At 33.0% G+C, this 26,736-nt stretch overlaps 2 protein-coding genes across 2 annotated transcripts in view; one reads left to right on the forward strand and one right to left on the reverse strand.

The window, feature by feature from the left end:
* Window positions 1-20,549, forward strand: part of LOC113521930 (sodium/potassium/calcium exchanger Nckx30C) — a 93,318-nt gene extending 72,769 nt beyond the window's left edge. The window contains exons 5-7 of the mRNA XM_026907607.3: window positions 4,406-4,544; window positions 5,080-5,332; window positions 15,552-20,549. Coding sequence (XP_026763408.1) covers window positions 4,406-4,544; window positions 5,080-5,332; window positions 15,552-15,795 — 636 coding nt within the window. The 3' untranslated portion in view covers window positions 15,796-20,549. The remainder of the gene's footprint in view (window positions 1-4,405; window positions 4,545-5,079; window positions 5,333-15,551) is intronic.
* A 1,077-nt stretch (window positions 20,550-21,626) lies between these two features.
* Window positions 21,627-25,647, reverse strand: LOC113521984 (uncharacterized). Its single transcript, XM_026907688.3, has 5 exons — window positions 25,497-25,647; window positions 24,610-24,847; window positions 23,385-23,547; window positions 22,601-22,762; window positions 21,627-22,296 (listed from the first exon to the last, which is right to left on the reverse strand). Exons 1-5 carry the CDS (start codon window positions 25,528-25,530, stop codon window positions 22,168-22,170), a joined length of 726 nt encoding a protein of 241 aa, XP_026763489.2. The 5' UTR covers window positions 25,531-25,647; the 3' UTR covers window positions 21,627-22,167.
* Window positions 25,648-26,736: the final 1,089 nt, after the last annotated feature.

Raw genomic sequence — 26,736 nt, forward strand, 5'->3', positions numbered from 1 at the left:
CATAGTAATTTTTGAAAATCGATTCATTCTTTCTTTCATGCACCTAGATATATGACGGTATAATTGTATGTCAGTCAATCTGTTACATTATAAATGACTACTAGCTAGCTTCGATACTTATCCAAATTTGAGTGGCATCGTATAGATTTTTTGATACACGGATATCACTCGACATTTATCTAGTTATCTTGTATATAACACAACTTATGAATTATTATACATTTTACCAAAAAAATACATATAAAGTACTCACAATTTATTAATATTTCTTTAAATAACTATATCATGAGGTATCATGGGCGAAAGAGTATACTCTGTTATGTCCATGGTACTGCTTATATCTTATGATGACGGTTACCAATCTCCATCAGTGGCTTATTCGATATTCTAAGTTGATTAAAAAAATAACTAGCAGAAAGCAGATGATCTTGGAACACAACCAAGGTCATCTGCTTAAGTAACTCTGTCCCCCCCAACCCCTTTTTCTTTTATGCAGCAGCTATGCTTGTATAGCTGCGTTTCGATTTAAAAATTCGGCCATTATCCGTCCACTTCTGGACATAAGTCTCCACCATAGACTGCCATAAGGAACGGTCCTAAGTCACCTGCATCCACTCTCTGCAATGCATTTGAGGTCGTCACTCCATTTAGTGAGGGGTCGTCTTACACTACGTTTGGCCGTATGGGGTCGCCACTCAAAAACTTTTTTTCCCCTAGTCAACACCCTAGTCTTGAAGAATGGCATTACAGACTATTCTGCGACATTCATGGTGATGTTCATGTCTATAAGCGAAGGTTATCGCTTTCCATCAGGTGGGCCGTAAGCTTGATTGCCATTCTAAGTTTTATAAAACAAAAAACGATAATAATCTATCCTTTTCGAACCCTTATTACCTTATTCACCCTGGGGTCATACCACTTAAAACAAGAGCCGAAGTGGCCGTCTATCAGATAATGTATCAACCCTATGTCCTATCAGTCAATTAATCTTGTTTCGTGTAAAATTGCCCTAAAAGTGTCCGACACTGGAAGTTAATAAATTACCTTGTAATTAAAGGATATATAGGTAGTAGGAAGTACCAACGTTCAATCTTAGGATGGGATGATTGATGTAAGATGTTACCGTAGAAATAAACTCAGAACTAATAATTTAAATATTTATTTAACACTTTATTGCACCAATATCACAAGACTTTGTTTTTTAATGGGTGATAATGAAATAGTAACCCCACCTGCGCTACCGTATACACCGGCGGGGCACCAGTGAAGAATGATAGGTGAGGATGAAGCAGGTCAGTTAGCCCATCCCCAATGACGAATTCAACATGAATTGTTCACAATGGTTTCCAGGGGGAACCACGTGGAGGTCGATCCGATAAGGCATACTGCTAGCAATGGGGCTATCAAACTCCATTGCTAACTTTCCCTTTCCCCCTCTACCCATATCACAGGACTTGTTGAAATTTTTTTCAATAAGTATAGTGTAGTAATTCGGCGGTCTTATTGCTAAACAGTCTCATTCAGTCCCATTCGTGTTTCAATCGTAAAGCAGTTGTGTTTGCATGACTGTTTTTCGGTTTGAAGGATGGGATATGGCAGTGAATTTACAAGGTACAGCGCGATTGAGCGCACCGTACAGAGATATTTGTTTTTTTTTTTATACCACTGAGGTGGCAAACAAGCATACGGCCCACCTGATGATAAGCGGTTACCGTAACCTATGAACCCCTGCAATACCAGAGGTATTACGCGCGCGTTGCTGACCCTGAAGAAACCTCTTTATCCCCCTTTTGAAGAACCCCATGCTGTACTCTCTTGGGAAAACCTCGACAGGTTTCTAACAAACAATATTAATATAAATGATTACAGTACATATTCATACTAATATTACAAATACGTTAATAACTCTATATTTGCTTCAACCTACTAGATAAAAAGATTTATTTTACATTACCTTTTACCCTTATTATTTACCTTTTCACGTCTAAACCTCTAAACCAATTTTATTAAATTTTAAAATAGAGATAGATTTGACTTTAAAAAAGGGCAGAGACTACATTTTATCTTTAAAATAAAACTTAAGGCATGGAAGTTTGTATGGGGAATCAATAATATCTCAAGTAAGGGATTTAAGGGAGGGAGAAAGTGTTTGTGTTCTAAAATTTAAGATATAGTTGTTATTATTGATTTCAAAGTAATTAATACATTTAATTAAACATATATGTTACTGTACTGATGCTTTCCTGGGTGAGCGTATTGGGAGACTGTAAAGCTCACTCAGCTGATGAAATAAATAAACAAATAAATATAGAAATACTAATTTATTTATTTATTCATTAGTACATATATGTGTACATGGCGGACTTAATGCTAAAAGCATTTTCTCCCAGTCAACCATAGGGAAGTGTCAGAATACTCGAATGCGGCACTACTAATTATTGATATACATACATACTAAAATTACATATATAAACGAATAAATATATATGAATAACAAATATAATTACACATATATGATATATACTATATTATACACGAACTTGAGAATAATGTAAGCACTAATCTATACAGAAACGAGGAGATACTGATCTAACCTAGGCGAAATAAGATAATGTCAAAACATGTTCGCTCGATACCCCACATTTTACCCACAACTAGCCGATAGGTTTATCGACAATACATTACTACAGTACCTTTAGAGTGAGATTAATGACGCCTGCTTCCTACCTGAGGAAACTAAAAAGTATAGGCCACACATGTGCCGGTTTATCATTCATGTACAGAGATAAATGGACAGAACAACTATTACCATTTTGTATTACCTTTATTTTACGTTTCCATGAATTGTAAATTAAGCTAATGAATAGAATGGAATAGAAAATATTTATTGACAGAAAAACATAATTGCAACAGAATATACATATATAAGAAGCGTCTCATATGTTCCATTCGTGTTTATGCCGTGAAGAAGTTGTGTTTGCATGCCTGTGTTTCGGTTTGAAAGGTGGGATATGGCGTGAATTTACAGAGTACAAGAGAATAACACCTGAGTTCTCAGAAATAGTAACGCGTGAGTGGTATCATGGGCGAAACAATATACTCTGTTATGTCCATGGTACTGCTCGTGTCTATAGGCGACAGTTACCGCTTTCCATCAGGTGGGCCGTCAGCCTATTTGCCGTTTTAAATTGCATTAAATATATATATATATATATATATATATAAAAACGAGCAACTATTTGTAAGGGTAATTAAATGTAATCTAACATCTAAATTGATCTAAATCGATGCACGTATATTAGCTAATTATCGATTAAAATGTGCTACACTCAAACAGGGTTTATATACTTTCTCTTCATAAGAACATTGTAACAACCCTATTTCATGATACATAGGCTACAGTGACCCCATTTGCAAACGACTTTTGTTCAAAGTCTCCCTCTGGATTATTATATAGATATGTCATTCGATCTCATCCTCGTCATTATATCAGCTTTTAACTGTCCACTGCTGAACACTAGCCTCCCCCTTGAGAGGTTTTGCTAATAGTTGCCACGCTTGGCTGACGTATTGGCAACCGCAGTCAGGCTTTAGAAATGTTTTAAGAGGAACGCTACAGCTGCTTAGTCGACTCTTACGACACCCACGGGGTAAGAAGGGGTGGCCTGTTCTATCCTGGGACCACACGGCAATTTTGATTTACATTGAATAATTTAATATGTAATTAGTAATGCCGTATTAATCATACATAAATGAATTTATTGCAATTGAAAGTTTGTAATAAAAAAATGCATGCAAATCATTAAACTAAATTTCTAATGTAGGTAATATATTCATTTATTTTAACATTTATTTTAATTAGGTAGGTATTATATTTATTTCTAGTATATGTGTTTATGTAATATTATATATTTTAACTAACGTCCCGCCATGGCTTCATACGGGTGCAATGCCGATACTAAATAGCGTCGCCGCCCCCCATTACATTACAACATTACGTTAGAAACTTCTAAAATTATCAGTGTTCTTCTGCTATATTATGTATGTTTTATACATATAAACCTTCCTATTGAGTCACTTTATCTATTAAAAAAAACGAATCAATTCCCCTGTCAAGATCCATCCGATCTAAGCATACAAGCGACTTTGTTTTGTACTATGTACATAGTGATATTTCATTTAAATTAATATTTTTTTATGTATTTATTAGTGTTCATAGCATTTCGTATTCTAAATATTAATCGATGTAGCACTTTAGCTACCAGCTAACGACATGCTTTCTAACTGTATTGGGTTGTCTATAAGAGATCTCTATCAGAGACAAGTCCACAGTTGCTCACATTTTTAAATGCATTAACAATGTAACTTACAAGTGCAATAAAGAATATATATAAATTAATTGCAGATAGGGGACTTGGAGGAGGACACGACCCCGCTGGACATGTCGTGGCCTACCGGGTTCCGTAAGCGACTGACGTACTTGTTAGTTGCACCCATTGTCTTCCCTCTATGGATCACCCTCCCGGACACGCGGACTCCGAGAGGTTAGTCGCCAGTTGTTAAATGTACCACAATGTAGATTTTTTTTAATAAATAGCAATGGAGTAGTAACCCCGCCTGCGCTAACGGTGTACGCTGGCGAACACCAGTGAGGGATGATAGGTGAGACGGAAAGGCAAGTCAGTTAGCTCATCGTCATGAATACACCAAGAATTCAGCACGATGATTTCCAGGGCGGACCACGTGGAGATCGACCGGACGAGGTATATTTTTTTATGGGTGAAAATGGTATGATAACCCCGCCTGCGCTAACAGGATACGCTGGCGGAGCACCAGTGAAGGGTGATAGATGAGAATGAAAACAGGCCAGTTAGCCTATCATGATGAATTCATCAGGAATTAATCATGATAGTTTCCAGGGGGAACCGCGAGGAGATCGAGCTGGTTGGGTATATTGCTAGCAATGGGATTCTCAGTCTCCATTACTAACAATCCCTTTGAATGCTACATAAATACAAAATAACAACAAAATGCCACATAAATATAATTAACAATTACTATAAACCTATTTCTTTTCAGGGAAAAACCTATTCCCTATAACATTTATAGGGTCAATAGTTTGGATAGCGTTTTTCTCGTACCTAATGGTATGGTGGGCGAACGTTGCCGGCGCGACCGCGAAAATACCCCCCGAGGTGATGGGGCTGACGCTGCTCGCGGCAGGCACCTCGGTTCCGGACCTTATCACGTCCGTCATCGTGGCCAGGAAGGGCTTTGGGGACATGGCCGTCTCCAGCTCGGTGGGCAGCAATATTTTCGATGTCACTGTTGGGTGAGTTCATCTTCTTATCATCATTTTTTTATACAACTTAGAATGGCACACAAGCCGACGGCGCAACCTGACGAAAAGTGGTCGCCTATAGACATGAGCAGTACTATGGACATAAGAGAGTATACTGTTTCGCCCATGATACTTCACATGTGTTGCCATTCCTGAGGACTCAGGTAATTCCTCTATACCCTGTAAGTTCACTGTCATATCCCACCCTTCAAACCGAAACACATACTTTTATTAAAATAGGTTGAACGTTTTAGAAAATTAGCGAGAATGAATAAATACCATGAAAGTAATTTTAACACGATAGATTTAGATAGATAGATTTTATTTAAATATATATTGCAAGGGCACGAGTAAATTGTGAAAATAATGGCTTATAATTTACGTGTCTTTAAACTGTAGTGATTCGCGTTCTATATCAGCGCTTTACTTTGGCTTGCCTCCAGCACTCCAGTAAATAGCAGCCCATTATGCTCGTGTGTAAAGCTGCAATCCAATCCTTTCTTATCGGGACGGAAACAAGATATTTTTATTCTCAGTTACATATTTAGACATTTACATATTTTTAAACTACCTATACTACAGTAGGAGGTTACCAATTCGCATGTACTTCTTTATTTTATGTTACGCGATAAATTTGGATAATTTAAAACTAATTTTGTGAATATTCTTTTATTATTAGTATTTGATTTTTGAATTTTTACTCCTATATTGCCCATGTGGGATGTTTTGTTAAGAATATAATAGTTTTTTTTTTCCTGTTACCTGTCACTTTTTTTTTCTAAAATATCTCCCATATACATATATAAAAATATAGTCTATATGCAATTTTATAATATTAGGAAGACATGTAAATGCGAAAATTTAAAATTAATTATCGATTTTTGTTCTTTTCATTTAAGAGTTTCCACTTGTCGGGGAAACTAATTCATGTATTCTCTTCCAGCCAGCTCTATTCCAGGCCATATACGACATGCCTATACGACATGACACCTAGTGTTTCCTTTATCTGTCCCATGCAATTGTTTCTCGGTGTTCCCCTTCTTCTTTTGCCCTTTATTTTTCCTTGTAGTACGCTCCTACTACCCTTGTAGTAGTTAAAAATCGACATGTCGTGTATGGTGACTCAGCATTTTGCTTCTTCTATTGTCTATTGTTTTTATTAATATTCTTTCCTGATTCAACCTTTTCAAGACATCCTCGTTCGATTCTTTTTCTGTCCAGATGAAAAGTATAGTCACGTTTTTTTATGCTACATAAATTGAAAAAAGTTCACGGCCCAATTGAAAATGGTAAAAAAGTTATAAGCTTAATAAATACAATAGACATATTGTTTGGCTTCAGTATTACCGAACACGGGGAAATTCGATTGGCCCGTTGTAAAAATAATGGGGAACCGTTTAAGTGTCCCTGACCTGACACAGAGCCTTACCTCCTTGACCTTTTAGCCCCCACTTCGTGCACCGCGACCTTGTCGTTACACCTTTGAAGTGTCTATAACGATTTAATTGTAGATCTCTAATATAGTTCACAGTAGACTTTGATACAGTTTTTTTTTTTTTATTGTTCAAATAGAAATTATTATGATCCTTTGAAGTGAGTGTTTTTAATGAAACTAAACGTTTAAACCTAAGGAACAATTAAATGACAAAAAAATTTGGAATCTCCTATAGGTACACGGCGCGTTTAGGAGAGAAGAGATTGCTAGTAATGGGAACTGGCAACTAGTGATGGATAATATCTAATATCTATATATTGAGGTCTACTGTACATTGATGATCACCCATTGTGATATCGCCCATACTAATTGGATATCTATATTCTCTACTAGCTGTTGCCCGCGACTTCGTCCGCGTTTCCGTCCTTTTTCGTAAAATAACTAGCCTATGTCCTTCCTCACCGTTCAGCGGTTTTGATGTAACAGATACATTTCCCTTCACTGCTCTGCTTCTATTGATCGTAGCGTGATGAAAATTATACTATAACCTGCCCAGGAGTATGAAGAATAATTGTACCAAGTTTCGTTAAAATCCATCGAGTAGTTTTTGTTTCTATAACAGACATACAGACAGACACAAACATTTTACTGATTGCATTTTTGGCATCAGTATCGATCACTAATCACCGCCTGATAGTTATTTTGGAAATATATTTCATGTACAGAATTGACCTCTCTACAGATTTATTATAAGTATAGAAGATTAGCATTCTTCTTATCGATATATATTGGATAACCGATATCTTATATAATATATCTGTATAGATATAGTAACTACAATATATAAATATAACTATATATTACCCAGTTTTACTAGCAATACTATTGCTAGCAATACGCTCTATTAAGTCGACTACATTCACGAAACCATTGCATTATCTTCCATTAAAAAAAAAACAGATAAGGCCCTGTTTTCTTAAATATACCTATTAGTTGAGGTCTATATGACTATAGACACGACATCTATTATTATTGATAATCCACCGCAAATATTGTACTTATTCACTGCTAAATACATCGATAAATCTTTTCAAATATAATACTAAGTCACAACATTTCTTCTTGAACATTTTTACTTTTTACTATGTACTTTACTAGTAACAACATAGAGTTTGATATCGCAGAAAACAATGTCAAAACACAAACAGTGCCCGTCGTTATATACATTCAAATAAAGCACCGTATACATCCTTACTGAAACGTGTCTGTGTGGAATGGAATGCGAATTTGTACTATATTTTGAAATGAATAGGGTCGCATTTGTAATACTAAAAGATTAAACGATATATCAAGAAAATAAAACTTGAGGTCTCAAACGAAATATTTCGAAAACTAGCACTCGGTATCGTATACATTAGTATTTATATTTTAAAACTGGTAAATATTGCCATATACAAAAAAAAGCAACTAAATTTGCAACAAAATAATACTGGCAATATCAATATTTTTCTTTTAAATTGTATAAAATGTACTAATGGACGATGATTAAATTATTAAATATATATATATATATATATATATATATATATATATATATATATATATATATATATATATATATATATATATATATAAATTTGAATTCAGAACGCGAAATGATGTGAGTAAAAGAAACATTTTGTTCAAAGTCTTCATTAGACACGTTAGAACGTCCATACAAGCGAAGCTTGTACAGAACTATTTTTCTGACCTAGGTATTATTTTACGGCAGTCCATATCACTGGTTAGTCGATTAGAATTAGTCTGTTTAATTAAACAGCTATTAATAAACGTGTGATTGCCAACACTTGAAGATTATGTACTATTACTATAGTAATAGGGGTGGATAATATATAGTAATATTTATATATTTTAGTTACAATATCTATATACTGGTCAATAACAAATATTGTTAAAATTTATCCAAAATAATATATTTTTCTCAAACATGCTTGGAAATGTGAGCATTATTTTGACAATCTTCTTAAAGATAGATCAAAATTGCCGTACTGTCCAGATACATGCGGGCAGCGGCCGGCAAAAGTTGTATGAAAATCCGTATCTGTCGTGTTTTGCGGCCAGATAATTTACTATGTAAACTCATATCTGTCCTGTAATTTAAAAATGGAATGACCTTTTACTTCGAAACATGGCTACCAAGGAGGTAACTAATATAAAGTTTTATTTAAATTTCAGACTAGCTTGCAAATATAAAACTGTTTATTGAAAAAAAAACAAAGGAACATTATGGCGCGTGAAAAATTATTATAGTTCGTTATTCGTCATTTAACTTAAAAAATTAAATTGTGTTTTTGATTTTCGCGCATTGTTTGAGAAAAGTTCTAAACAAGCCTTAACCACAACTAGGCATTAATGGACTCACGTATGTGTGCCTCGGCTAAACCTCGGCCCACATTTGCACGTTCGTCCATCAATGCCTCAGTTGCTGGCCGCTGCAGTAATGTACTGTATATATAATATTTGATAACAGACTTTTAACATATTCGACGACCGATATGGCCGATATGGATATTGACCTTTTTTCCGCCATCAATGTCATGCCTAATTTGTAGTCACCATGTGGTCCCTAGAATTGGTCGCCCTTTTCTTTACCGTGAGTGTCAAAAGAAGCGACTAAGGAAATGTAAAGGGACAGACAGCAACGTATCTATAAGTATATATTGTAGTACAGCAATGGACAGTTAATGGCTGATACGACGATACGACGACTATTAGTAGAACTTCTATGACCTTCCATGTTAGACGTCAATTTCCGGAATAGTAGCGGAATTAAACAAAATAATTCCAATCTACTTACGCCTCTACACAGAGGTGTGAGTACATCTACACACACACACACACTATCTGCCTATGCAAAAGTGTAGCAACATTGGAGTTTTCAACATTTCTAATTCGATTATTTAAAAAGTACAATTAAGCTACGACAGCGAATAGCGATTTAAGATCTTAAGCAATTAGCAATTAGCATTCATATTAATCTGGCACTGAATCTAGACGGCGATAGAATCATATTTGTAAGTTCCGAAGCAAAATATGAAATGAGGAGCAAAAGTTATTAGTGATAGATTCTTTGGTTAACGTTTAAGTTTACTAAAAAAAAAGACTTCCTGACAAAACCAGGTATTCTAATTTCTAAACTATACTGAAACAACTGATCCTGATGAAAATTTATGTAACCAATTTAAAAGTATATCCTATCAGATAAAAAAGATTTTTCTAAATCGATTGTTAAATGGAGTTCGAAAGTAACAAAAATAAAAAAAAAATACAACCGAATTTAGAATCTCCTTCTTTAAGTCGGTTAACTAAACCGAAATATTGATAACAGGTAGTTTTTTTACTCGCTACTTCGTAAATGTAGATTTGCAATTGAGTAAACCACTTCTAGACGGCGAATTAAGATATGACATACATAGATTTTTATGCAGTTTTGTGCATTCAATTTGACGCAATAGTTTTTGGCGTGATGCCGGTTTGTTCCGGCACAACCAATCTACTGTCCCATTCGTGTTTCAACCACGAAGTAGCTATGTATATGTATGGCTGTGTTTCGGTTTGAAGGGTGGGATATGGGGTAAATTTACTGGGTACAGAGAAATAACACCTGAGTCCTCAGGAATGGCAACGCATGGAGGGTATCATGGGCGAAACAGTATACTTTGTTATGTCCATGGTACTACTCATGTTTATAGACGACGGTTACCACTTTCCATCAGGTGGACCGTCAGCTTGTTTGCCATTCTAAGTTGTATAAAAAAAAAAAGATAAAATTTCTAAATATTATTGTTTTAGCTTCTATTTCTCTTAACAAATCCCCTAGTACCAATTTTTCTTAAATATCTCCCATGTACAAAGCTTTACTTACATTTTTATTATAGTTAGATTGTGGTTTTTTTTTTTATATTTTATAATTCCGACCTTGCCTTACTTCGGTTGCTCTTAACTTATTCTTTTTGAGGAGCAACGAAGTATCTTAAATATAAATCCTATTTAGGTCGCGCCACCGAAATACCTTTCGCAAACTTGGGCCAACTTTCATGGCATAATTTTATCTATACAGCGATGCGAGCTTATCTCAAAGCTTTTGCGAGGCTCGTAATACAATTGGCTGCATTCCTCGGTCGATACCACAACCGCAAACACTAACCGCTCAAATCCCTCGAGTTAAAGTTTAAAATCCTTTAGCTGAGTAATTTTAGAAACGTAAACCCTTCAAGTTTTTATATAAGGACACTCGATGGCTGAAACGTTTTTGCTTTAAGTAAATACAAAAGACTAGTTCGCTCGTTGTAAAATTTATTTATTAACTTCTTAAACTTAAAACTATCAATATAAGAATTCTTAATTCTATTATTAAGCAATTTACTAACGATCATTGACTAAATTTGTATAAACATCGCCTTCTATAACTTATATTACACGTATTATGATGACTTTTTAATTATTTGTTAAGTCAACAAAACCAGCTTGTCACATATTTTTCACCACATCTACCCTTCATGCGCTTTTTGTTTTTACCTAATGGTTAGCTGGTAGAGAATGCTATAAAACATTAACTCGCCACCTGTGCAAAGTTTTATTGTGCAATAAAGAATAAATTCAAATTCATAATTATATATATTGCGATACATATAAATATACTATATATCAGATTGTCGTGAATTCACTCAGAGTATAGGAGAAACAACCAAATAATTTGCTATTAAAAGCGATCGACACGCGCGTGTTCGTGATGCTTCCTTTAACAAATTGGTTATTCCAAATCGTTCCAACTATAAAGAAAATATTAGCTTCTGTAAATATTTAAATAAATGCGCCAATGAGTAAGTAATTTGATAAAGAAGTAGTTATGTATTCCAGTAGTTTCTTTTTATTTGTTGTTATTGTATATATATAGCACATTGCACTTATATTTACAGAGCATTACAATCATTACCAGAGGGAGACTTTGTACAAAAGTCGATTGCTTGGGTACCTCTGTCCCATTCGTGTTTCAACCGCGAAGCAGTTGTGTTTGCATGGCTGTGTTTCGGCTTGAAGGGTGGGATATGGCGTGAATTTACTGGGTACAGAGGAATAACACCTGAGTCCTCAGGAATGGCAAAGCATGGGGGTATCATGGGCGAAATAGTACACTCTATTATGTCCATGGTACTGCTCATGTCTATAGGCGATGGTTACCACTTTCCATCAGATGGGCCGTCAGCTTGTTTGCCATTCTAAGTTGAATAAAAAAAAAATCAACTTTAATACACTCAGATAGCGTAAATAGCGAATTTAAATAGACAATAACCTTCCTCAAGAATTGAGCTATCAAATGCAAAAAAAATTTTTCAAATCCGACTGGTAGTTCCAGAGATTAGCGTGTTCAAACAAACAGCCTCTTCCGCTTTATACACCTAAATGAATTTGTATATAGAACTATATTTAAGATTTTATACTATCTACTGTCTTATACTAATAGTACAATTTTTGCTTAGTTTAAAACTAGATGGCGCTCTGTAATATATTCAGTACACATATTATATTCTTTAGATAAACAATTTATGCATGTTATTTTTTAAATTACTGTTATATTTTAATACAGTTTTTGTTTTACTATTTGCTTATCACGTCGTACCATCAATTATACTTTTCCTGTTTACAGTCGACTGATAGATAACGCCATATGGTATTAATGTCACGATACGTCTACAGGCAAAGCCACGGGATATGACTAGTATTTTTTTTTATAAATACAATATAAATTTAAATATGACATAGTTTTTTTTTTTTTTTACTATTAAAATACTCAGATCAATAGAAAAAGCTGTAATCGACAATTTAACATCTGCGAGTGCTAATATTTGCGGGAGTTGAATTCACAACCATTAGAAAACGAGGCAGTTTGTTAAACCACTACACGACGAATCATCATTCAATCATCATTATTATCAGTTGTCGTGTAATCCATTTATTACTTATCTTTATTATTATTTATTATTTTTTTACCAGAGGGAGACTTTGTTACCAGAGGGAGACTTTGTACAAAAGTCGATTGCTTGGGTACCTCTGTCCCATTCATGTTTCAACCGTGAAGCAGTTGTGTTTGCATGGCTGTGTTTCGGTTTGAAGGGTGGGATATAGCGTGAATTTACTGGGTACAAAGGAATAACACCTGAGTCCTCAGGAATGGCAACGCATGGGGGGTATCATGGGTGAAACAGTATACTCTGTTATGTCCACGATACTGCTCATGTCTATAGGCGACGGTTACCACTTTCCATCAGGTGGGCCGTCAGCTTGTTTGCCATTGTAAGTTGTATTAAAAAAAACTTATCTTTATATAAATATTTATAACGTTATTGATTGTAACCTGTTGTGTATACCTTTTAATAAATAAAGAATGAATAAAAAAATTGTTTTTAAATAATAATTAACTAATATTTAATGCATGACAACTAGTTATATTTATAATTTGTGTCTAATTATTATAGCATACTTACATTTTTTTTTTTAATTTTAATTACATACATATATATGTATGTATGTGTATGAATTTGTATATATATTTCTATGTATATGTAATATTATAATTTATTTACATATTAAGTATAGAAGATTATAATTATATATCTATATTGAAATCTCATTATTATAATACTAATAACTAAAGCTAAAACCCGCGTGAGCTTTGCGTGCAATGCAAGTAAGCAAGTAACTTATACTTTCCAAGGACTACCGGCTGAGAACGACGCACTATGCTCACCAATAGCTAGGGCTGTCACTTAAAAATTACCAATAATTTTATAAATCGTGAACATTTATGAAGATAAAGGAAATTTAAATAAATATTATGTCTATTATTACATACATACACTATCTGTTATCTGCATTTTTCCTCTTTAAATTGAAATTTTCAATAATTAAAGATTGTGTCCCAAAAAAAAATGGCTTTAATTGTGTCAAAACCAGTTATATTAGTCTAAAAATTAAACTACTCAACCAATTATGATAAAATTTCGTTTTTTGTTTTCGGTTGCGGCTTTGATGACTTGAGGACTCAGATGTTATTCTTCTATACCCTGTAAATTCACGCCATATCCCACCCTTCAAACCGAAACACAGCCATGCAAACACAACTGCTTCATGGTAGAAACACAGATGGGACAAAGGTACCCAAGCAATCGACTTTTGTACAAAGTCTCCTTCCTTCAAAAGGGAGGTAAAGAGGTTTCTTCATGGTCGGCAACGCGCGCGTAATACTCCCTGGTATTGCAGGCGTTCATAGGCTACGATAACCATCAGGTGGCCCGTATGCTTGTTTGCCACCTCAGTGGTATAAAATAAAAAAAATCATTAACTATTGAAATTAATTGGAGATATTACGAATTCCAATAAAAACGAATAAGTGGCAACCCTGACATAGAAGACCGCTAGGGTGAAAAGTAACCCCGCACCTCGGTTTGATACTTATCTAACCAATACAGGACCTTGCCCCAAATATCGGGTCAAACAAATGCCAAGTAACATAAAAATACTTGTGTAAATTCATGGATGCGTAGTTTTGGGGTTTACCGTATATACCTGTTTATCGTTTACCTACTTTCTTCTGATAAAATAGATAAGTTTGAAAACTTAACGTAAACTTACTTGATACTAACTTATAGTTTACTGGTAATAATGAAGTAATAAAATAAATCATTTAAATTTAATCGAATACATGCTAAAGACACATCCTAAAGGTTGACTGGTAGAGAATGCTTATAGCATTAAGTCCGCCTTTTCTACCATATTTTATTGATTAATAAAGTTTAAATAAATAAATAAATTGCTCAACGTACTTTTACAACCTTTTGTTACTTATGTATCACAAAATAATTATTTCGAACTACAACTTTTTTTTGCATGATTTAATTTATCTTATATTAATCTTACATTCTAGTATAGTAATACTAGTTGTTACGTCAAACAGGATCCTGTTAAAATTACATTTTCTATTTGTTTTTTCTAAACTTTTACGAACATTAAAAAAAGTTTTATTAAAAATTCCGTTATAAAATTTCTGATGTATATAGTAATAATGAAAATAATTGAATTTACATGCTATATGATTTTACACAGGTTTTTTCATACCTACCTCGGGAGTTAGGGACTTCAAACTATATTTTAACAAAGAGTGAAATAAAGTTTATTTATTTATTATTTATTTTAGCAAAGCATATGCAGTTTTAAATATAATAAAAACATTTAGACCATATTTTTTGCAAAAAAAATATTTATTATTATTAATAACAGATCAGAATATTATTTCGAGAAAATTTTTGTTTACAATTGTTAAACACATGCCCATATAAATACAATTTATATAATAATTAATGCTCCTTTCCACTCAGGGTTTGCTGGAAGAGAACTCTTACAGAGTTAAGCTCGCCTGTTATACATCTTCATTTTATATATATATATATATATATATAAATATATATATATATATATATATATTATATGTTGTAATTTTTTCTGTGTACAATAAAGAATAAATAAATAAAGAATAAATATTTATTGTTGAGGAATGTTTTCATAAAAACGGATTTTTTACCTGTGTGATATATTTTATCTAAATCTATTCAATTAAATGCACTGAATAAATTTGGGTAATAACAAATATACAAATAGTACAAACTTTCACAATTAGTAGTTTAATTTATATTTAAAATATTATAACTTTCATTGCAGGTTACCTCTGCCCTGGCTGTTATATGGGTTAATCAACGGAGAACCAGTCCAAGTCAACTCAAAAGGAATGGTCTGCAGCATTGTCCTACTCTTTGCTATGCTGCTCTTCGTCATCCTCAGCATTGCCTGCTTCAGGTGGAAAATGAACAGAGGATTGGGCTTCACCATGTTCCTTCTTTATTTCGTCTTCGTTGCAGTTAGTTTAGGTCTTGAATATGGATACTTACATTGTCCCACCGAGTAAACTAGCAAATTCACAATTACATGGAATTGAAGGCAATATAACTTTATGGTTTTAGGTTTCTGCCTTTACAACATTACTGGGAACAAAACGATTAACGTAATTGGGAAAGATCTTTGCTACAATCCAGTTTCTAATGTAGACAATAGGTACGTTAACAATTGTAGTGTCATTAAAAACGACATAGCATAGAAAGCAAATTTTGTACAAGTAGCAAAAGTGCTATATAATGTAAGAGCCGATTTAAATGCTAGACTAAACATCTAACAATTTCCATATAGTGGAAATACTACATTTAATAAATAATAAAGGAAAATGGAAAGATTCTTATCAACTGGAATTGGATTGAAATTTTGAAGAAATCAAATAGGATTTATCTATTGAAGATCTAAAAAATCTGGATTTAACTATATAAGACCTGAATGATGATGTACTTAGTACCGTAAATAAAGATAACAGCGCTAGCGTTATCTTGGAAATTTTCTTTGTTCTTTTCATTAGAGGTCGTTATAGCACAAATTGTAAAAAAAATTGCTCAAATAACTTTCTTACGTTGTGTTGTGATTGCTTTGCTAAATAGATTTATTTTAGAATTTTCTAATAATTGTACTGCTTGTGATAAAGTTCAAGAGAGAAATGAGCACCAAAGATAATTTTTAAGAAGTTGCAATTTGAAGATATTTCCTAAATATGGAAATTAAAAAGTTAATACTCTGAATATTCCTAAATGCAATAAATTATAAATGAAGATTCAATGAATATGAAGGTGTAGGTCTATACAAAACATTGAAGGATATGAAAAATGTGTTAAAGTATTTCATTTTTTATATGAAAGGAACTAAAGTAATTACAAATATATAGCCATCAATAGAGACTGTAGTTTATTATATAAATGTTAGTTGTTCGTTAAATGGCGCTTAAAGCAACGTTTCAACGTTGGTGGTATAAAGATAATTTTTCTAATTGTTATTAAGGACTAATTTGAAAATACATTCGTTATTAGATAAAAAAAAAAAACATGTACAACACAACTATTGCAATATATGTGATATGGTAACAAACTTGAAATAGCTAAAGTCGATTATGTTTTAGAGTATGTACGGAAAAATTAGGCTGTTCGTGTACATGTCAGTTGAGTTATTTTTGTAAATAAGTATTTTGTTTTGTATACAAATGATAATAGATTATGGATAGCAAAAGGTCGGTGTGACCTAACAGTTCAGTCCACGATTCGATAATTGAAATTTTATCGTGATGTGAAATAAATTCTCGCGGATAGATGTCGGTAATGTTGTCTTAGCACAAATTGCTAGAAATGAAAGTGTTGTAAATACACAAGTAGATGAAGATAAGGTGGTGATGGAGCGGGGCAAATGTGACAGAATTTTTAATAAAGTTCTCATTCCATAAAATGTGCCTAAGAGTTCCTACGAGCTCAGTAACATTGTTAGCTTCGATTTAAATATTGTAATGAGCCGATACGAAATGTACTTACTCACTTTCATATAGGTACTATCAATATGGCTGTCATTATAATAATGAACCTAAAGTTTTCAGGACGCATGTGTCCCGCTCTCAAATATTATACGGTAGTTATATTTTACCCTATTTACTATAACTCGTCTATACTTTAATTTCTTGTATTTCTCGAACGTTTAATCTTTAACTTCAATGAAAATATATTCTATTATAAAAATATTAACATCAGACAAGATAGTCAATTCTTAAAAATACGTCTTAGCTATAAGAAAAATATTTTTCTTCGTGCGTTCAACAAGACATGGTTTGAAAAGTTAAATGTTATGACTAAATGTTTCATTAAAATTGGTTCATCAATAAAACCGTCCATATTTTTTCTTTCCGATCTTTCTGTTGTCTGTGCTTTCGCTTTCTCAAATTATTTTCTTATTTCATTATAACTAGCTGATCAGTGAGTGAATAATAGAGATTTTTTAATCAAACATTTTTGTATGTTCAATTGTTAACATCCCACAAAGTTTTATATTGATAACCCGCCTATTTGACATAGCAATAAATAGACTAGAATAGATAGTTAAATATTTGTATTTTAAGCTTTAACAATCAGACCATTGTGTAACGCTCAAATGGTTAAAATTCATTATGAAATTTCTTTAATTCATACAATTTCCTTTGATATGTATGTGAATGCGCACAAGTGTACCAGGAAATACTTATAAACGCTTCTAGACGAAACATTTTATTTCATTTTAGTTAAACTTGTATTAGAAGTTATTAAAACAAATAGAGGGGCATTTGAATTCGAATAGAACGAACACAATTGCACTTAATACATAAATATATAAACAAATTAGCAACGGTTTTGAAATTTTTAATAATGACATATCGATAGGTACCGGACAATCGAGTAGGTCATAATCTGTGATAAGGGCATGCTTATGACGTATTTATAAAGTGTTTATAGAAATTCATCTCTTTGCAGTCACATATTCTCTGTATATAACGTTAGGCTTGGATTTGATAGACTTCTGTAGTTCGCTTAGCGGCCACTGTCGGTCGAACGGTTTCAATTTCTAATACGAATCCTTATTCAACATCTATAATTGCAAATTATTCTCTGATTGCGATATTTATATCTAAATCTTCCAATGGAACTGTGAGACCGTTGAGTGGCCGGTCTATACAGATATTAAGGAACGAATCATCTTTGCTCTGACGCAAATATTTATTTAAGGTTTGGTGATATATTACTCATTAAACTTAATAATTCAATTTAGTACGATGTAGATGCTGTAAATCGTAATATATCCTTTTACATACTTGTAACTGTAATACTGTGGGAAGCACCAAGTACCAAGCGCGTACGATTTGTATGTATCGCCTATTAAGCTATGCTAATTATAATTATTACTATTACACTAGCGATTTCTATCTATCTCTTGTATAATGTAAGTAGTCTTTGTAAATTTACCATCCTTCCATTGTTTAATGTGGTGCGATGCCATTAGGTCTCTCGGACTGAGTCTCGATTCATGGATTACATCACATGGGCGTTGTTCCCTCGTATTGCATGTCACACGTAGTTACATTAACTTGCATTTGTTCAATACCAAATAGCACACCGAGCTAGATACCATTACTCAGCATTTGTTATACCTAGTTACTATAAGGGTTGACTCTATTAACTATTCGTACGGTACCCTCTCACTCATTGGTACCGATTAACTCGTAAACTTTATAACTTCTTTCGTAGACTAAGATATCTATAGACTAAATGCTATCATTAAAATTAATAAAATGTTTATTAACAAAAAATTAAAATATAATAATATCCAGGTAGAAATTGTTACTAGAGTGATGGTTTTTATATAAAATTATAAAGTAAAAATTATTGCAGATTATAAATAATATTAGCATTACACTTTTTTTGACGCAGACGCGTGAATACGAACACCATAAATGTAATTTCGTATATTTAGTGGAATATGCTATTATCTCTTTAAATTCAGCTTTAAATTTAGTATGGGTCAAGAAAAGTGGAGTGGACTTACATAGTCATCGATTTCGTTCGTAGCTGATTCATCTCGATTTCGGGATATTATTGAAAGAGTAACTTTAAAATAAACAGAACCGAAAATGACAGTGTTATAGCAAAATATTTAAATTATTCTACTGTATCTTTAACAAACTCTGTAAATTATGGAAAACATGCTGATAAATGAGAAATAATTGAAATTCTAAAAGAAGCAACGTACAGAAAACTATTTAAAATTAAAAAGGAAACATCTTTATGACTGAATCTAATCCATTCACATGAACGAAAATGTAATATTTTGAAAAATAGACAAATATGTCGAATGGAATTAAATAATCAAATACAAATATAGATACTGAATTAAACTGACACAAACCGACAATAAATTGCCACATAAACATAAAATTTAAAAATTTGACACAAACATTGACAATGACGAAAATAACTTAACTCGAAGTCGAGATGTCAGCGTAGATTGTTAATAGTGATACTACAAATTAAGTAAAAGTAAAAAAAAATGTTATTAATTTTAAACAAAGTAGATAAGTTTTAGGAATTTTCATCATGTTGTAATGATAAAAAAAAAATGGGAGGTAAAGCTCTTGCTGGCATTAATTTTGTATCGGGTTATTGTGATTTTGGTGGTGTATTAACAGTATTATATGGATTTTTAATGGTTTCAGTGAGCTAGTTGAGTTTTTAGAAATTGTATGTGTATATATATATATATATATATATATATATATATATATATATATACATATATATATTAAATTTTGCTGTATATTATGTAATATTGTTGCTATTGTCAAAGCTTTTAATATTGTTGATGCAAAAATAAATCTTGGTAGGATTGTGATGCGGACATGCGAAATTAATTTGATTATTGACAGAAACTAAAGAATACGAAAGATACTATATCTGAATATTAATATACAGTTAAATATATATGATATATCTTACATCAATGTCGATGAACATTGAGTACTTTATTTAAGATCATGAGTATGCGACATATCTAAGCGTGAATAGCTTAGCAAGATTTATTTTTGTAATTGTTAATAATTAAACATTGTGATAGTTTCTGCAATTGTTTAATACATTCAAATGTTTATAGATGATACATTGGTTTATAATTAAAGTTTTAAAATTTTTAATTTTACGTATCAGAGGAGCATCGGCGTACCCGCACGCAGTCAGACGGCGGTATTATGAAAAATTACAATAAAAATAATAAAATAGTGAGTGAAAATGTCTTTCATTTTTTTTTTACAACACAGGGGGCAAACGAGCATGCGGCTTACCTGATGGTAAGTGACTACCGCCGCCCATGATCACCCACAACACCAGCGGCATTGCAGGTGTGCTGCCGGCCTTTTAAAAAGGAATATACTCTTTTCTTGAAGGTTATGTTATTTTTATAATATGTTTATATTCTTATATATAAGAATCTCTTTGTTTTATATATTTGGTAGTTATGAGAAAAGATCGTAAAGTATATATCGTACAGCTAGATGATTAGTGTCCCTAACTATAAAAAAATTTTGATGTTATTCCTCTGTACCCTGTAAATTCACGCCATATCCCACGCTTCAAACCGAAACACAGCCATGCAAACACAATTGCTTCACGGTTGAAACACGAATGGGACAGAGGTACCCAAGCAATCGACTTTTGTACAATCTCCCTATGTATGTATATATCCCATCTATATCCCATAGTAGTTTAGCTGTAGAAAAGAGTGGGATAATCTTTATGCTTTTCACTAGTAGTAACAATTAAGTCGTTAACTCGATGTCATTCGAAATAAGGAAAATAGCCATATTACAGTGAATATTATTTTATACTGAATTTACGGAGGAATAACACCTGAGTCCTCAAAAAAGGCAACGCCTGGGGGGTATCATGGGCGAAACAGTATACTTTGTTATGTCCATGGTACTGCTCAGGTCTATAGGCGACGGTTACCATTTTCCATCAGGTGGGCCGTCAGCTTGTTTTACCAGTCGTTAACTGTCCACTGCTCCCCTATAGGAGAAATTTGCCAGTAGTAACCACGTTTGACAGGTGGGTTGACGACCGCAGTTAGCCTTTGATATTTTAAAGAATGGGACATTAAGTTCACTTAGTCGCCTCTTACGACATCCACGGCAAAGGAAGGGATATCTCATTCTATGTTGGGACCACACGACAAACATCAAACCATGGTATATGTACATGAATAAAGACAATGGTTACCACTTTCCACCTGATACTTGTATAAAAATTATAAATTTAGGAAAAGTCGCCACGAGTTCTTTTTTTAATAAAAAAAACTGCGTTATTATCTAAATACTTTTTATTGATAAACATAAATACATTACTGCTATATAAAAATAACATTCAATCACATTTAACACCATTCTGATAGAAAAATACAATAATACCTAAGACACTGTTTGAGATCAAACCCCATAAAAATATTTTAGACCGTACGCTGTGCGTGTAGCTTACAGTAGTAAAAATAATTAACTATAAATATACTAATAGATACCTTAAACACACCTTTTTTACTTTAGAAGAAAGAGGAAATAAACCTAATTATTTAAACATAGGACAAGAACCTTTATTCTAGGACGATAAAATAGAACATTTTAGTGATTTGCCAAAAGTTGGCTCTATAGTAAAATTTGCCACCTGTCTCAGTACTTTTCCTTGTACCCCACAAAAGCTTGTACACAATAATAGTTGTGCTCTCAAATTCCAGTGAAAACATCAATCGTACAAGAATGAGGCATATGCATTTTGTAAATTTGTCATTCCCATCTTAATGATGAAAAATTACAATATGTCATGACCACAACAATATGATTTGAGGGTAGTTACAACAAAGCTTGACGCATTCGCGTGCGGCAAAACAGTAAAAATGCCAGTAGCGCGGCGAACGCCGCCCCGGCCAGTAGTGTCGTCTCCTCTCTGCGAGCGCCACCTGCTCTCTCTACCACTGCGCTCTGAAAAATACACAATGAAGTAAAATATCTGAAATATAAGTAGAATACGAGTACGTTTCCATTGTTTGGTAATTTTGTATGATTCACTTGTGTATGCATAATCACCTTCTATTTCTTTAAGTGGACGGTAAGTATTTTGTATCAGACAGTTTGTTTGAAGTTTCCATGATCTACCTGGAACTTTTACTTGAAAGTTACATTTATTTGTCAATTAATTATATGTCATTTACCGCAATTAAAGATTTGCAACTTGTTTTTCGTTCAGACAAAACCCTTTTTTAATCCAATTCTGACAGCTACTTACCCATCCTCCATGTCTGATCGCCCACGGTGTAGCGCACTGGGCTACATGTTTCGCTGCCCAATCTGCCGCCCGGCACCAACCTCCAACCCGAACAGCTCTCGCGCATACTTCGCATAGAAATGCTAGCACCACCAAAGCCCGTTGCTCAATATGGGCACAAGCCTGAAAGATATTAAAAAGTATATAAGTATTCGACTAAAAAATTTAATACTTAAAATAATAGGATACCGCGTAGTTCTCTCAGTTATTTAAAAATGTCTTCCCAGTTAATACCATAATTATACTTCATGGCAAAATTTTCAATAATTTTTTCCAATATTTATGCCTAACGTAAACTACATTGCTGTAGAATTACACGGTTTTTTATTCTAAATCCTATCCCGTCCTAAATCTAAAACTTGTAGGTCATATGGATATTTCATCATATTCAGCTTGGATATTACAGAGATGCTTGTTCGTATCCTATCATATATAAAATCTGCAATAAGATAACCATATAAATATTTTGTTTTTTTCTTTTTTACTGAACACTACAAATGCCTGTGTTTCATTCATTTAACGTAACCATTTCCGGCAATAATACTATCCAAAACAACTTTGTTAATTACAAATTAACCTTGACTTGTAAATATGAATTTTCCTCGAACGCACGCAAATTTCTCTGCTTCCTGTAGTGAATATTTTTTTATTATCGTCACTTTTATTAAATTCCGATATAATAAGAAGTATGTTTTCGTCTTTACCATTATCAACTGCATAATAAAGATCACTTATCAAATTCTACCTGGCATAATTCCTGCATAATGTCTTCAAAAGCGACTTCATCCAAGCTGAGAAGCGATATTTGTTCAGCCCTAGCTGCTAGTCTCGCTCTTGCTTTTGTTCCTCGAAATCTCTTAGCAGCCCGCTCCAGGGCTCGCCAGTCGCGCCAATACATCCACCAGCCACTAACAATATAAAAGTAGATAGATAGATACTCTTTATTGTTTCCTCCAAAAGATTACAATAGTAAACTTATTATAGATATAAACAAGTACTAGAAATAATCACAATGAGAAAACAATGGGCGACCTTATCGCTAAGAGCGATCTCTTTCAGGCAACCTTTGGATGGAGAGGAGTAATTATAAACAGTTTGGTGGGAGGCACGATGAAGATGATGATATTAATGTAATATTGGAAAAAGCTGTGAACGAATTGATATTTCATATTGGTAGAACTGAGAAAACATTTTAATAATTTAGCTGATTGTTTATAATGACCAATTGTTATTGATGATTGTTACAGATGTATAATTGTGAGCATTAAATATGGCTAAGACAACATAACGTTTTACGTAATAGTAGAATAAAACCCTTGAATGTACAAGAAATAGTGATTTTAATAAAAAGTTTAGTTTAAAAAGCAATAGAGGATTGGGAAATAAATATGGTGGTTTAGTCATAATGAGAGGACAAATGGTAGACAGTTATGTAAAACCTAAAGGTTAAAAATAATTGGTCAAGTTTGTGCCTTTATTGAAGTTACAACTGCTGTGATATTAATATTTTCAATTTGGTATCTGTAAAGGTGTGCCACATTAAAAGACGAGAACATATGAAGAGTTGCAGAGAGAAAGGTAATAAGGTATATTATAATTGGTTCAAATGATGATCTAATTTACTACCATCTATTTCTATTATGTAGCAGCAAAATAGTATGTTACTGTGTTCTGTTTAAGGGTTATTTTGATTTGTATAAGACCTCTAAATATTTACTTTGATCTTTAGGAGTAGTAAAGTAAGTAAGTAGACATATGCCATATAACCGATATTGTATCATAATTTTGTATGATTCCCAATCATAAATGACCTGTAGAATATTAACACTTTACATCAGAGGCTCCATTAATACTGTTTGCCAGTCTTGTACCAGTAAAAGTTTAATAAACAAAACCACAATTGATAACTCGAAAACTAACATTGTTTTATAAATAATATTAAACATGGTTACAACTTTTATACTACACACCTCGGATCGGGTCTAGCCGTCGCCACAATACAAGGTGGTGGCCTCAATTCTTCCAGCCTCAGATGCTGTAGTAATAAAGCTCTGAATAGCCTGACACCTTTCTCCTCTTCTTCACCCTGGATGTGAACTCCCCTCCAATGTCCCTGGCATTCGTCCCGACGCTCCTCGTCAAGGGACACTTGACGAAGTAAAGGTGCTCTTGGTCCATCGTAGTCTTCTAAAGGTTGAACACTGCATGCTGAAAATAAGTTAGTATTATGATTAGGCACCCATTAGTGTGTAAGTAACAAAATTCATACTTATACGGGTACCATTAAAATATTTACAGTTTTGATCATGTATAGATTCTACAAAATACTGCAGTATCTTACAAAAGTTCACATAACAGAATTAAAAGCATGAAACTAAAACGTGGTACCAAATTTTATCTAAAATAATGCAAGCAGCACTTAAGAACAATTATAGAATAGTAAATAAATCCTAATTTTCGATAAACTATCAGAATAGGAAAAATTCACGGTTGCGCTCACTTGGTCTATCATTTTGATCACGTTAAGATACATAAGCATTATTCCATTTCTCTAATATGTTTGTACATTCACAATTTATAATTAATTTGTTTTACGTCCTTATTAATTTTATAACACAGATATAGTTTTAACAGATTTTAGAATCAACACCAATACAGGAGTTAGACCAATAGAGGACTTCAAATTACAATGGAACGGATGAACAAAATTGTATAATCAAGTGATGTATAACAAAATATCACAAAAAATTGAACAAACCCACTACAAATAGCGCTTAGCAACAACCTCTATAACATTCAAGTTCAAAGAAAAGAAATCATTATAATGAAAAACAAAACCATCTACTTGAGAACATACCTTGAACAGCGGCCAACGGAGGCACTAAATCCATACCCTAACTAATAATGTAATTTAAATTTTATATTTTTAAATTCCAGATCGTGGAGTATACTCCTTGAAGTCGCCTAAGTAAATGACAGTGTAAACGTTAAACACAAACGACCTTGAAGGCTGCAGGTCATGTCCCTGACATAGTTCTGGGCGCATGCGCGAGGGTTACATCCCTTTTGAGGGAACTTCAAAGGTCTTTTGTCTCAGAGAATAATAGATGAAACTAAATGATGACAGGAAAAATAGACTTATTGAATTAAAACAGATTTAAAATCAGAACAACATCATTTGAGGGAAATAATTTTACTAGTAGATTTAAATTAATTGCCATCAGTCCCCTGATGTTGCATGCGTCTAACCATAGGCTACATATAAGTAATTTATTGCAAATAGACCGTACATTTAATTGCTAACAGTGTATAGAATAAATTCAATATAATCTTAATCTATTTTAACACATGATACTTATCCGAAATCTTACTACAATACTATACTGACTTCCTTCGTAGAGATTTCTTTTGTTATCTGCAAACATGTTAGATAATCAATAACTTGTTATAACTCTTTGCTAGACTAGACTTACTTATAATACTTTTTCCTCAAAAACAAGCAATAGACTTTCTATGTTAGAATGATTAGAAATAATTAAAAAATAAATGAATTTTAATGCACTTAATGTCCTATAAATAGTGATTTGTATTTCTGTTCTTTTTAATTAGATATAATAGGAACGTAATTTCACCTACTCGAACCCATTATTTCTCGTTTCCAAGAAAATTTCCTAAATTGTTTTTCAAAATCTGTCTACATTCCACATTAATTTCCCTAAACGATCTTTTCTATTTATTTATTTATTAGGTAATTTTTTGTGGTTAAATAATTTGCGAGTTAGTCATATTTAGTTCTATCTTCACGCCAGTTTTACTTAGAAGGCTGGCTGCCTATTAACCAAGAGGACCGAGTTTATAATTTTCATAATTCATTAAAAACATACACACCCGTTATGGAGGCTTTTCTTGAGGTATATGATCTGTCTGGTCATGATCGGTTACTCTAGGTCTCTTCTAATACTTATATTCTTTGATTTTCGAATTGTAGATTCCTCTTATGTATTTTTTTATTGGCCATACTATCATTGGTATCTGAATAAGCAATCTGAGATCAGACCGTACTACGGCTGTCGATTGCTTGATTGAGTTCAGAGTTT

This window comes from Galleria mellonella, unplaced genomic scaffold (assembly GCF_026898425.1).
Source record: "Galleria mellonella isolate WM207_F2 unplaced genomic scaffold, CSIRO_AGI_GalMel_v1 utg63, whole genome shotgun sequence".
Lineage (NCBI taxonomy): Eukaryota > Metazoa > Arthropoda > Insecta > Lepidoptera > Pyralidae > Galleria > Galleria mellonella.